Source organism: Egretta garzetta, unplaced genomic scaffold (assembly GCF_000687185.1).
Source record: "Egretta garzetta isolate BGI_Z169 unplaced genomic scaffold, ASM68718v1 scaffold287, whole genome shotgun sequence".
NCBI lineage: Eukaryota > Metazoa > Chordata > Aves > Pelecaniformes > Ardeidae > Egretta > Egretta garzetta.
The window spans coordinates 12,937,037-12,951,584 of NW_009260435.1; the positions used below are offsets into that span (position 1 = coordinate 12,937,037).

Here is a 14,548-nt window from a genome sequence, read left to right on the forward strand (position 1 = left end):
CCCCTGCTCGCCCTGCAGGCGGAGGAGGCTTCCCGCGGTGCAGGACCGCCTTCCCTGCTGCAGCACAGCTCGCAGGTGCACCGGTCTGAGCCGCAGCCTTGGCACCTCTTGCTCACCTGCCAGTTGCACGCATGAGGCGGGCAGCCTCTGCTGGAAGAGCTTCAGTCACTCGAGTCAGGCTCGCATTTGGGTAATGTGAGCAAGGGTAACCCGGTCACTAATACCGTCTTGCTCGTAGTATTGTCCAATGTTCAAATCAGCGCTTGCGCAAACACTTTTTTGATTGTCTGCAAATTGCTAAGTCAACTTTTTCAAGTACTGAGTGTCATCAGCCTTTGTAAGTGCTATTTTATTAAATGGGGAATAAGCCAGCTCTGGGTGGGCAGTCACTATAAGACATTGGGGCGCTTGCTTAAGCTGCAAGCGCTCCTACAAAAACATGTTGCTAAAAATATCCAGCAAGGTTGTGCAATGGGTGGAATAGTAATCAACAGGGAGAGAACAATCATGCTCTGATTTTCTAACCTCTCAGGTAGTCTCAGACTACCTGTTTGCAGTAATGCCTGTAACTGGGGGATTTTCAGTCAGCTTTTTTTATTAAAACCAAACTTTGCTATGGACCTATGCCAAATAGGTGTTTTATAGTCAGAGAAATTGTTGGGTTTTTTTAAGTGTCAAATTCTGGCCTAATGATTGTATGATAATGTTAGCCCTTTCTCCCTTCAGTACCATAAGTTTCTTCATGCTGTAGATGTATTCTTGGATTTTTTTTTTTTCTGCTTGTAGTAAGCATGAATTTAAAGGATGGTGTCTAGTAATATGGTTGCAATTAGGACATCAGCATGTTAAAATAAGAGTTATGGATATCCTAGGCTCACCAGAGTGTTGCTGCTATAATTTTTGTGCTTACTTTGCCAGGAAATAGACTGCAAGGTATTTTATGAAAACCTTCCTGCAAAGCACGATTGTTAAGATAGTTAGCATTAGCCCTCTGTTTCCTATTTCAGTATTTAACAGTTATAACAATATTGCTGTTTTAGAAAGATACCATTTTTAAAAACACAACTTTAGTTTACATGAACTTCATGTGCAGTGTTGTATACAAAAGCTACAGTTTCTGTAACTGACTGTAACAGTTCATGGCCCAGCTGGAAATACATTCTAGCCACCATGCTCTTTTGCAAGAAGCACAAGCATGTACAGCCATGTAGCAGTGTGGGGTTTAGAGGTTAATTATAACTCAGTGCCAGTTATTCTGCTGTTTCCAACTGTATTTTAGATATGGCTAAACATGCTATGGTGTGGTGTTGTATTTGCATGCCTAACAGGGACATGAATGTGTTATATTGCAGTCTAGACGAAGTTACCCAAGATTTGAGAAATAAAACCTGTCTCTTCTGGCACTAAACTAGCCTTAAGTATCAGAGCATCCTTCTTTCCTTTTTACATCTATGTCCTCCTCAGATACTTCATCCTCTGGGCCAGGGAATTAATTTTGATGAATGCAGAAGATACCGGTGCAAGACTGAGTAATACTGCACAAATATGCCTTTGTATGTGTGTGTGTTCAAAGACAAAGGAAAAAACTCGAGAGTGATACTGTTATAACAACTAGAGGAGTCAGTTGAACTAATGGTGAATCAGAATTCTATGAAAAAGAGTATCAGAGTGTGTAAAAGCAAGGATTTTACTTTAAAACCGACAAGATGTTGTCCTCCCAACCCTCTACACCCCATTCCCCCCACCCCCCCAAAATCCCAAACCTTTGTAATGAATAGTTGTCCCATGAGTTGACTTTAAACTTTCATTACTATTTCCCCTCTACTCAGTATAAATATTCTCCAGGAGCAGCTGTAATCCTTACTATTTGCTTTGAGTATGGGAACCAGAAAGTGAACTATTGTATTTCTATTTGGCTTTGATAGTGGGGGGAAAAAGCAGACTGTTAAATTGCTGTAGATGGTCCATAGGACTGTGTCTGAGCTACCACAAGCTCCTGGGGAAGCCTAAGGGGCCACAGGGCTTCTGTGATTATTGAAAATGTTGCAGTTCAGATCCTCTTGTTCCCGTGTCCTGCCTGTGCTAGGCCTGGAGGGAAGATGAGTGGGAAATGCCCTTGAGCTGACTTCCACAGATTTTCCCTGGAGAAATGCCTCCGCGGCTGGGAACTTTGTTCCTGCTGTCTTATCCAGACTCAGCTGGCAAGAGCAAAGGTGGTGGTTTAATTCCAGTGCCTTTCAGTTGCAACACAATCAAGCTTATGCTTCTAATACTTTTTCTCATTGTAGCACCAAACACCCCCTATTCCCTTCCCTCCTTACAGAGCTGTAGAGCAAACGCTGTCTTTCCATGAAGGTCTGTTTTTCTCACTGGAACTTAGCTGTATTCTCTCAGCTGGCTCATTTTATCCCAGCCCATAGAGCACACCGTGGTCTCTGCTAGCTGCTGTCAAAGAAAAATCTTTGAAGCTTTGGTTGGTGCCAGTAAACAAATGAGGGGAACTTTCAAACTTTCTGTTTTGTCACAGAAGCAAATAAAGACCTTAAATAAGGACTAGTGTATCAGAAGGGCGGTCATTCCATGGAAGGGTTATCAGTTAGAAAGTGTAACATCACTAGAACTGAGATAAGAATAAACTATTATAAATTATACTAATGAAGGAATTTAACTGCACGGTATGTCAGGAGTAGAAATCTCTTTCTGAATTCTTATTTCTAAATGGCAGTCTGCCAGAGTCAGAAATTTTGGATCCAGAAACTCATTTCATATTAGCAGGCATTTAGTAATTGTGAAAGCAATGCAAGAGCTAGTTAAAGAATACCTTGTCCTTCCAGTACACAGGCTTCCCCAGTTTCCCATTTTTGTTTATAAAAAGCAGCAGCCGAGGCATCTGTACACAGCTATTAGAATTTCTGTGGTGGAAGCCCTAGGCATGATACTCCTTGCAGTCTCCCAGTGCAATGTGCAGCAATTAGTGCCTTTAACAGTGTGGTGCTAAAGGTATTTCCAGCTAGCGGTGGCTGCTGAATGCCTGGCGTACGCCTCCTGTGTAGTGGGAAGTCTTGCCTGCTCACCCAATGACAAACGGCAGGTCCTTTCCACTAAAGCTTGTCAGCAGTCAGCACACACAAATGCAAAGCAGCTAAGTCTGATTTACCTTTTATCCCGCTAGGTTCTTCAGCAGCATAAAAATGCTGACACAATGGTGGCTTTGATGAAGGTTTATGAAGAAGAAGATGAAGCTTATCAGGATTTGGTCACCATGGCAACACAATTCTACCAGTATTTACTGCAGCCCTTCAGAGATATGCGAGAGCTGGCGACACTGTACAAACTGGAAATCCTGGTAGGTCTGCCTTTACAAAGTGAAAGGCCAAGTTATATAGTAGGACATCAGCTGCTCTTGGAGCAGTTTAGACTCAAATCCCTGAACATTCCCAACTTCTGTCTGTACGTACTTTTTTTTCCTCTGCCAAGCCACCAAGCGTGACTGAGAATATCAGAGTTAGGGCAGAACTGCTCTCAGAGGATCTCAGAATCCATGGTATTGGCTTGAATAGAACTCCAGCTGTCTTCCCACCAGTGCCCCACTTCCCTCTGTTTTGAGGAATTAAAAGGAAAACATCCCCAAGCTCCACCTCTCTGGGGTTTGCTCTCTGGTAGGGTGAATTTACAGACATCTAAAGTAGCCTCTGTTGTGCCACCTTCAGTGGGATTACTTTGTGACATTGAGAATGCCATCCCCCAGTGATGCTGATGCACCGGACTAGCTCAGTTGTGGTGGTAGAACAGAAGGCAGAGAAGATCTTGCCAAACAAAGCAGTTTTGTATTGCTGCTACAACCTGCTAGAAGTACAGATTAAAACATGTCAGTTGTCACTGCATTAATTTAATTTTATGTGCATCTTAAACTGAAAGCACATACTGAAAGTTATGATGCCCTGGAAAAGACAGCCATCTACTATTTTGATTTTTCCTTAAATAGTCTTAAAGTGAGCTGTTCATATTCTCGAAAAGAACAGAACAATTTTAAGTTTAGACTAAGGTTCTTGGATACTGAAGGTCTAAATCCATGAAGAAAAAATATCTGGTATGCTGTACTGAAAATTGGAGTGGATGAAACAAAGTTTGTTTCTGTATAAAAATAAAAAACCTCGTAAGGGGTATTTAGGCTCATCTGAAAATTAACTCTTTAAAAAAAATATATATTTGAATACTAGTCCTGTACCCATGTACATTTTGTGGCCTTGAAAATACTCTCTTATGTTTCTTTTCTATATCCCTGTTCCTGTGTGAAAGAACTGCCAAACTGGAGAACCTGACAGTGCAATGTGCTGTCAACACGTGGGGAAAAATAGAAGAGAACATTGCACATAGAAGAGTGGTTTTGAGTTACTTTTAGTAACAACTAAAAACACTTGTGTTGGATGTGATTTTTAAGATAATAGTTTAAAAATATTTTAAGAAGTAAACTGATCCAAAGTTAAGTGTGAAGTCATGATTGGGGAACAATGTTCTGAGATAGCCTAGAGAACAAGGAACAAGGCGATACATAGGCATGAGTAGTGATTCACTTTGTGACAGGTGAAGGGAAGGTCATGTTTGCTACTGTGCTCTGCCTTGTTCGAAGTGTCTCTAAGTATAGCATAACGCTGGCTGCACCACTGTGGTAACCAGCTGGTAACTGAGAAATTTGTCTCCTTGCAGAAATCTTTGCAGTATGATAATTTGGGGCCTAAAAGAGTAGCAGCTTTGCAGAAAGATGCTGAAGAATGGACTAAGCGAGCTGAGAATGCTGTATGCTCCATTCAGGATATCACTGTGAACTACTTCAAGGAAACTGTAAAGGCTCTGGCAGGTAATCAGAACGATTTACACAAAAGGTTGTGTAAATACTTGACTTGGGGGGACTGAGACCTCTTCTTAGCTGGTCTCTCTCTGCAGACCCTGAGGTTAGGATGAGTGTCCAGCTTAAGAAAGAAGCATTTTATTCACTTAAGATGTATATCTTTTAACCAATTTGGTTTACAACTTGCATTTGGCTTGCACACAATCATTCTCTTATCAAGGCCTGAGACTTACGTCTGCAAACCTCTGAACAAAAACACTTTTGATGCTTTATATGCAAGCCTCAAGGTTTTCAGTGTGTTAACTGAGTAGATTGCTGTGTAACTGTTAAGGCATATTTCCATAGTACAATGAAGTATTTTCTCACATACATAAAATCATAAATTCAGCCTTTTAGTCTTGTAATTTCTAAAGAAGCTTCAGAAACTGTTTAATAGCATCAGCATTTTTAGTACTGCAGCTATAGTAGAAACACACAAGGGCTATTGGTACACTGCATTTCTCATATCTTACTGCAATGTTTTAATCTGCAGCAATGCACAAACAGATGGAACAAGATCAGGAGAGATTTGGTAAAACCACCTGGGCATCAGCTTTGCCACGACTAGAAAGCCTGAAATGTATGTTAGCTAAAGAAACCCTTCAGCATCTGAGGGCAAGAGAGTTGTGCCTGAAACAGAAGAGAGCTAGCATTCAGAAAAACGTAAGACCTTGCAAAGCCTCCTTTTCTGTCACTGTTCTGTGAAGTGCTGTTCAAAAGTTACAGAAGTGGTCATGGGAGTAGACTTTCAAAGCCTTTGTCTGTGAAACGACTTAGGTTTTCAACATGGTTTTAAGTTGTGGAAAAATGTATGTCTCCAGTTTTTAAAAGTTTCTCCTGCACATATGAGGACACTTAGCAAAGCTCAATATATATGCTTTTATAGTTCAAGTGTTGTGTTAGCATTTGTGATATTAACCTTTCAAATTGTTAATTTTAGGGAGATAAAGACCAGATATTATTTTCAGAGGACACTGCAAAATAAAGATACTTATTTAGTTTTAATCTTCTGATCTTCTTGATTTGATGCCATCTAACCGCTGCTAGGAGTACCAGATAGTTATTTTCCAAGAGTACTGTACTGCACCATATATAATTGTTCTCAGCAGCAGTATTATTTGTGCAGATTATAATGAAGTGTTTCCTGGTACGCTTAAGGTAAAATTGCACTTTAGGTTAAGAAGGCGCTCTGCTCCTCTGAGTTGCTGCTCCAGGCCATTTCTAATGTTTGGTTGTTTCCATGCCAAAGCACCTAAGCAGCTGCCAGTTAGGCCAGGCTCTGTACAGGTATTTGTGCATCCATGCATGTTTCATGTGTGTATATTTTATTATTAATGCTTTTTATTTTCTGTGCGGGGCTATACAGTTGGAGAACCTTAGTGAACAAGACGAGAACCTGACTGTAGCGGAGGAGCTGGAAATACAGTATTATGAAACGCAGCTGGAATTATATAATGTACAGTTTGAAGTACTGAAACATGAAGAGAGGCTGCTTATTGTACAGTTGGACACTTTAAGGAGACAGATTAAAGGTAAGAATAAAAAAATATTTAGGCACATATCCAAAACACAGGAGTGATATAGCCTGCTCTGTTTTCACTTAAAAAAAAAAAAAAAAAAAAAAAAAAAGGGAATTATTATCACTACTCAGGTCTCAGTATTAAAAAGCATCATTGGAAAACATTGATGCCATGGCACCATCTGATACTTTGTCTTCTGACTAATTAGACACTAATAATGCAAGTTTAAAAAAAAAGTCATGCTGGTAGCTCATCTTGACAGCAGATGTGATATGTGCATGCACTAGTTTAGCATATGGAATAACTTATATTGGAAATACCTAACTGCTCTCGCAGTTGCAGGATAGAAGCTCTGGATATTGTGACCTGCTGAAATGGGTCCTGAAATTCACAAATCTGTTGTAGTTTAATGGGTAGAAATTGCAAAATACATGCTGTAATGACAACAAGAGGTGATTATAGCTAGATGGTACTTGAGTACCGCTCTATTCCAGTTGAAGTGTCTCTTTGTAACATATTTATGACCAAATTAGGCACCAGTCCTGTTTATGCTTATTTGTGCTTATGAATTCTCTATTACTGCGAAGTAAACATTGCTCCTGCTTGTTGCATAATTAAAACCTGGTAAATAGTAAAATAAGTCACCCAGTGTTGATCAGAACAGTCTTCAGTTTTCCAGGAAGACTCCAGTCAGTGAAGGTAGGAGTTAAAGCACAGAGAGACATTTGAAAGAGGAAGCTAAATAACAACAAGTTCTAACAGCATAAATTTGATCCTGCAGAGCAACCCTATGAGTAACGTGACATGTTTGCGTAAGACTTTGAAGGACCAAGCTCAGCTCTGGAGCATTACACTTTTTAATAGCTAACTCACTGCTTTCAGTAGCTTTTAAAATGTCATTAGTTCTTTAAATGTTTAAATAACTGTGGCAATTTTGGGGTTTTTTAAAAAATGCCAAATGCCTTTTTAGAGAAACAGGATGAAGTTGTTTACTATGATACATGTGAAAATCCTGAGGAGCTCAAGGCCATTGAACAGACAATGGGACAACATTACGCTAACTTGTCAGAAATGACGATGCTGAGGCAGAAGACTAAGCAGTTGGAGAAAAAGCGTGGAACTGTCTGTGCGAGGAGAGCCTACCTCAGGAACAAAAAAGTAAATGCAGTCCTAGAGATGTGCATTTTCTTTAGGTGATGTCTTGACTCATGAGGGATGGACAGGAAACAACTAGGGAAGCTTTGGGTGGAGCGTACAAGATGATATGTGACTCGATGCCAAGGCCTCCAAACAAGAGGGACAATGTGATTTTAAGCCAGCTAACCCTTACCAGAGCCCTGCTGTGGCCAGCTGAAGTTTTGCCCTGGCAGCCTTTTACAAAGCAGCTGCAGTACAGGAGGAAATGGCCTGCAATGAAGGCAGCTGCAGTGACAGAACAACCCACAAAGTGATACTTTACCTTTGAATGGGAGGGAGGGGAAAAGTCACTCCTGCAATTCTCTCTCCAGCCTCTCAGTTCTGTGCGAAGGGCAGTTTTTGCCTTTGTTTCCCCTTCAGAGCACAACACTAGGAAGAAACAAGTGAGATCACAGTTGACTCTCATGAGCCTTCCCAGTGAGGCGAGCTTACCTTATACCTGCACAGTCCTGCTGGGGCAGAGAGCAGAGTTTAAGCTCCAGTCTGCCTGGCCTTTTACCCCTCACTAGCGTGGACACAATGGGAATGACATTGGAAATGTTTTGTGAGCATCATTGTCTCTTGCTTGCAACTGCTTCCTCGGCAGACACTTCCTTTGCCTCTGTTTTCATTCACTTAATTGCTGTCTATTGCTTATAAAACACTGAAGCCAAATGCCAGATGATTTCCAAGTGCTTACCCAGCCATATGGATAATCCCCTTCTGTGCAGTGACAAATAGCGACTCCCAGAGAAAATACTGAAGCCTGCAGCTTCTCTGTGGCACTTTGTTACTAACAGAAGGTACCCCTGTTAGGCATTCGTTGTTCTTTCCAAACCTTTGCTTCCCTGGCTTTTGTACTTGGGAGCTATGGCAAATAAGGGATGGGGGAAGTAGCCTTTTATTTTTGTAATGCCCTGCTACCTTCCCTCTTGCCTTCTTCTTCATGTCTTTGCACCCCTTCCCTTCAGCTGGTACCTGGGTGAAATTTCTTCAGAGCTTGTTGCTGCTTTTTTTTTTTTTCTTCTCTCTTTTTTAACCTAAGAGTAAGACAGAGTGATCGATTCAGATCTGGGTACATTCCCTCTGCAGCATGAATAACCCTATCACTAATTAGGAGAAGAAGATATCCCATTGGCTTTAGCCATGGAGGAGTCCCGCAGACTTCACCTTCAGGGTCTCACATCTGGCACTGATTGAGCTGAGCCTTCCTTTTTGGCACAGCTAAGCACTCAGCCTTGGTCGCTGTTTAGTGGCTTGTGCACAGGAGTTAATGGCGCAGATGGTGCACAGTAAATGTGAACTAACCAAAGTTTGCATGAATTTTGCTGTTCTACCAGGATCAGTGTGAAGCAAGCCATCGGCAGAGACTGCAACAGGCAGAAGAGAGCAAAAAACGGTTCCAGCAGCATCACAACATACAGATAGTGAGTACTGAATAGCAGCCTTGGAGAATCTGGCAGCTGCTTTTCACACACTGATGCTCACTTACTTGTGTTTTAATGCAGAAGAGAGAGAAGCAAAAAGAGGAGGAGAAAAAGAAAAAAGCTTGGATAAGCCAGGAACGTCAGAAAACACTGGAAAGGCTGAAAACATTCAGGGAGGCAAGTACTATGAACTACAGTAATCCTAAATGGTGTCAAAACACAACGTCAGAAAGTAGCCATAGCTTATGTGTGAAGATGGTCCAAATAAGAGAACCATTTGTATAGCCTAAAATAGGGTTGTGTGTAATGAGTCAAGAGGATTAAATCCACTAAGGATATAGTTTCCAGGTGCAGAACCTGTTGCAAAGAATATGAGTGAGGAAATGGCTTTGAAAGAGATACCTTGATATACCTCTAAGTCTGTTTAGGGTTGAATTTTGTGCTTGAATGGGTGAGTGGGACAGGTCTGTACTCTGTGGCTTTTTGTCTCTTTGGGGTTGATGTTTTGGCCAGCCCAATGGAGATGTGACCTCCTGCCTTATGATTTGTTTTTCAGAAGTGTCCAGCTCATGTTGTTCTGAAAACAACTGATCCCCTGCCCCTCAGTCCCAAGTTGCCACGAAGCATCACTCAGCAGGCTGCAGTATTGTCCCCTCCACCTTTGTCGAGAGCAAGGGCAGCTCCAGAGCAGCCGCAGAGCATACTGCTAGTAGAAGCCAAAGAATCAAAAGCTTCACATCAGAATACTCCAGCAGATGTACCTGTCCAGATTTTTGTTACTGCTGGTGACTCAGAGCAACAAAAGCACAGTGAAGGACTGATGGTCGCTCCATCCTCGCCACCACCACCACCTCCTCCGCTCCCTCCTTCTTTACCCCCTCCTCCCCCACCTCCCCCCTTACCTCTTCAGTTAAAGACACCATCAGCAATAGAGGATAAGCCACTTCCCCTTAGCTCCGATGGCCCCACAGAAAGCCCTGCACTGCACAAACAGGATGACTCATCCAGGACGTCCATAAATAATTACATAGGTAAGCAGGCTCACATTGACTGGTGGTCTTTTTTATAATTTCCTGTATTTTTCTGTTCTGCCTCGCTCTGGTTCTAGACAGGAATAGTGTACAGTCTTGCTCAAGAGAATGAAGCTCTTGGAAAGCTTAGTCTAAGAAACCACATACAGTAACACTGACGATAACTCAGGATGCTAAATGAGTAATGATTTGTGTATCCCATTTGATACACTTCACAGGGTCCTGATCAGAGTGTGTGGCTCCGCATTTTTGGGGAAGTGGTGTCACATTGGACAGGTCAGTCTTTTAGGACGTTTGAACTTGAGTCTCTACTGGAATCCTGCATTTATTAAGTATGGCCTTACAAGTTAGTTTAAACCATGCTTAATCACAGCACTACTAGTTCTGTGGAGGTCTTAATTCAGGACCTGCATTTCTTATGACACCACAAATCCCACTGCTGTAATAGGTAAGAAGGTGTCAGAAGAAATTACAAGGGGAGGGGGCTTATTCATGTTGTTTGGTGAGAAGCAACCTTCATTACCAGGTTTGTTCTTGCCATAATTTTGCAACTTTTGAAGCAAATGTGGCATTTTGATTGAGGATTAATCACCTGTCCAGTCAGAAGACCACTGTGGGTCAATTTGTGATTGTACTAAGGCTGCACTTTAGTGTTTATGTGCTACAGAGCTAGCAGTTGGGCTTCTCGCATTTCTAAGGTATGCACAGCCTGTGTCCACTTACAGTTTGCTTGGTTTCTAAATGAAGGTTTCTTAAGAGAATTCATGCAGAATTCAACCAGGATTTGGAAGGCAGATGGATAGCTTTGGCATACTAACATTCCTAGGGCAAAAATTCTGCTCTGTTACACCTCTGCTTTGTTAGCAAGATCACGCAGGTGTAATTGAAGGCTGAACTTGGCAATTGAAACAGTAGTTTGAATGAGAATAGAGCTCAGCAGCCTCCCAAGGCTGCGCTGGTTGCATCCTGCTAACAGTCTTATTTTTATCTCTAAAGCAAGCACATATTTTGACTATGTCAGGGAGATTGATCTAAGTTAGAAGGCAGCAATTTTTTATTGTCATTTTGCACAGTGGAGTTTATGCTAGAATGAAGCATGTCTTTAAATGTGGTACATTACTTTTCCTTTTCAGCCTATGCACAATACATCTAAGCAACCTTTGTATCCTCTCAGTTAAAAGGCAAACCACAGGCAGAAGTATCAAGGAAAGTTCAGCATTTTTAGTTCTTCCTAGGTGTGGGGAAATACAAGCAGCTGAAGGGCAGTCGAGTTACCGCAACAAACTACTGTGCATCCAGTGGATCAGTGTGCGGACTTCAGTCTGGGAGGTCCGTGGGATGACTCTACCACAGATGCACTTAAGAAGCTTTGATTAGCAACAGGAGTTGTACACCAGAGTAATCTGATTGCTACTGGAACAGCCTGGCTAGCAGCTAATATTTACTGCCATTTACAGCCTAACACTGGATGTCCCTTCATTATTTTTCCAAAAGAAAAATCCTTTTGTTTATTGGAGAGATCTGATTGGTTGTTTACACCTATTTCATGAAGAAAACCAGCATGTTAATGGCTGTAATAGTCAGTGAAATACTGCCACAGGAACTTAATGAAACAGCTTCATAAGCAGGTTTGTTTTAGTTGCACATGAAAAGCCAGGAGAGGTGCATATTCTGGTGTTGAAAATAGTCTGTAATGTATTAACATACCTTCCAAGGGGAACTATTATAATTTGTTAGTCTGACTAGTCTTCTACCAGGCAGCCAATTTGATTAATAGACTTAAGACTTTTTTACTTGAAGGCTTTGTAAGACAACTTGGTGGATCTTTGCTTGATCCTTTTCTGGCATCTCATTCTCTGAAGGTACCGCAGGATTTAGCAGAATGTTATGTTTCAAGTGCTTGATGTTAATAGCATAACCTTCTGTGGACTGCGCATGGCAAAAATACTTCTGGCTGTGAGGCACAGATGGTCTGAACCTATGGCTGTAGGAGTCGACTGCTGTCCAGGGAAGCTGCCTCCCTGTCCGACAGTCTGCAGCTAGCAACAAAGAATCCAACAGGAGGAGGAAAACGCAAATTACAGTGTGTATCAAGAGAACTAGTGGAAACTCTCTCAGTATGGTGTCCTTTTATGGTCTGAAGTTCAGAAACATACGCCTGAGATTTAAATCATGTTGTAAAATGGGAATTATTTTTTAAGTCCATACAGAAAAGAGCTGCCTGCCTGCCTGCTTAGGGCCTGATCTGGCTCCCACTGACTTCAGTGGTGCAGTTTCAAGCCCTTCTACTCAAATCCTTTCATTTTTCTCTTGGCTGAGCAAAAATGCAATTGACAGTCTCAGCAGGCATCTGAGCGAGCTAGGAGGAATGGTAGATTGTTTCTAATACAGAATACACGAGATTTTTTGGTTCAGTGAAATTTTTTTGAAAGCCCATAAAGTCGTAATGAAAAAGAAGCATCCTCCTTTGTGTATAATTTCTTCCTTAGAGCACAACCTTGTATAATGTTGAAGAGGCTTTGGATTCTCAATGCAAGATATAAAAGCTTTAACTGCTTTTTAAAAGCAGTTGCAGATCCTGGTGTTGCAATAGCTTGAAAGAGTCTATGCCAGAACAGACCAGTCTTTTTCCTGTCCCTAGCAAACATGAAAGGAAGAACCCTGAGCACTCGGGTAGTGCTATACCTCTAAGTGTGGTTGTCTTGTTCTTTCTTCTGGTGACAAGAGATTTATCTGTTGCAGGTTCCATGGATGAGGTTTTGGCTTCTCTAAAACGCAGTCAAGTTCATCTTCGCAAAGTGGAACAGCCCAATCCGTATGCCTCTGTAAAAGACAACATCCTTTCTGCCATAAGGCAAGGAGTTAAACTAAGAAAAGTGAATCGAGATACTGAGAAAGATGTCAGTAAAGGATCCACTAATGAGCTAGAGAGAAGCATTAAGGCAGCCATCCAGAGAATTAAGAAAGTGTCTGCTGATTCTGAAGAGGAAAACAATGATCAGAATAATGGAGAATGGGACAGCTAACCAATTCAGGGTAGATGTACTGACTGCAACAGAGTGTGTGTCTCATTTTGCATGTTGTAGGAGACTGTCCCTTTCAAATGAAAGAACAGCATGATTGTGTGTGTTCTTCTCACAGTACAAAATGTCTTGTAAAGTAAAAGAGTCCTACTGATTTTCTACAGGAACTGCAAATCATTATTTTTGCATGAGAAATCATACTCCAAAATATGCTTGCATTAATAAATATTTCTGACTGAACCTTATAGAATTTTTACCACCTCTGAAGACAGGTAAAATGCTGGGTTGAAATATACATTGTTTAGGTTGTTACTACATGGTAGGTAATGCCATTGCAACACTGTTTAAGGAGTGAAAAACTAATTGAAAATCTCTTTTGTCAGATAAAATTAGAACCAAATTCGTGGTGATAGAGGCAGACCAGAACATGTAGCATAATCTGGAACCTCTCATTCCTACCTCCATTGTCCAGAAATTTATTTAACATCTTGCTTGTCTAATACAGCTCACTCACAGCTAACTGCGGGGATACTCCATTTATCATTATGTTATAAAGTGTGTACTTATGAATGGCCTTGGTAATGCTGATTGGAAAAATTACTACCAAGTTTGAAATAAACACTACTGTAGTAATTATGAAGAGTTTACTTTTTGGCTGGGAGCTTAAATATAGAGGATTTTTAGATGCTAAATGTTTTTCATATGTCTACATTTATAATGAACTGTTGGCATGAAAGAAAGAGCTGAAATACTGTATATTCTGGGATCTAGCCCTGTAATACAGAGCTGCATTTCTCCACAGAGAACATTAATACATGTTTATAGCTACTCTCATGAATTTGAATTACCTGATAGCCTTATAAATGGCAGATATTTGCATTGTGCCTAGAACCTGACTCTTTAAAAATCCAGCTACATTCAGTTTAGAGACTGTTTCTATTTTGGGTAGATAGTGACAAAAATGATTCAAAGTTTCTTTTGGAGTTTATACTGACCCTTAATAAAAATATATCCTGACAGAAGTGGATTCAGTGTGCTGTCATTTTAGGATACTGCTGTGAGGTAAGCACTACTTACACCATGGTACTTTGGGTTTTGATAGCAAGTGGCAGCCATACAGCAGCTGTGCGCTGTCACTAATGGTCTATGTAAATGCCCTTATTTTCTCAAATATTTATGAATTGTAATTTGGTAACAAAATTGCAAATATGGTGCTTTGAGTCCCTGTTTTACTGTAGAGTAGCAGATCTTTTAATCAGCATAGTAAATATGTATGCAACAGTTTTCATGCGAGAAGCGGAAGCAGCAGCTGGGGGTCTCTCTTTGGAAGTCAGAAAAACCGACCTTTTTTTAGTCCACTGCCATCGAACTGAATGGAGACAAAAGCAGCGGCAGCAGCACAGGTCAGTTCTTACTCAACGCTTCTGACACGGTGTCTGCAGAGGGGAGCTGGCGGGCACGATGCCGCAGCGCGCCCACGCCA

At 41.2% G+C, this 14,548-nt stretch overlaps 1 protein-coding gene across 1 annotated transcript in view; it reads left to right on the top strand.

Annotated features, from left to right (window-relative positions):
• WHAMM (WASP homolog associated with actin, golgi membranes and microtubules) overlaps positions 1 to 14,074 on the top strand; it is a 15,114-nt gene extending 1,040 nt beyond the window's left edge. The window contains exons 2-11 of the mRNA XM_009644041.2: positions 2,135 to 2,213; positions 3,173 to 3,346; positions 4,708 to 4,858; positions 5,382 to 5,551; positions 6,255 to 6,420; positions 7,379 to 7,566; positions 8,925 to 9,011; positions 9,093 to 9,188; positions 9,568 to 10,042; positions 12,785 to 14,074. Coding sequence (XP_009642336.2) covers positions 2,135 to 2,213; positions 3,173 to 3,346; positions 4,708 to 4,858; positions 5,382 to 5,551; positions 6,255 to 6,420; positions 7,379 to 7,566; positions 8,925 to 9,011; positions 9,093 to 9,188; positions 9,568 to 10,042; positions 12,785 to 13,068 — 1,870 coding nt within the window. The 3' untranslated portion in view covers positions 13,069 to 14,074. The remainder of the gene's footprint in view (positions 1 to 2,134; positions 2,214 to 3,172; positions 3,347 to 4,707; positions 4,859 to 5,381; positions 5,552 to 6,254; positions 6,421 to 7,378; positions 7,567 to 8,924; positions 9,012 to 9,092; positions 9,189 to 9,567; positions 10,043 to 12,784) is intronic.
• The last annotated feature ends 474 nt before the right edge of the window (positions 14,075 to 14,548 follow it).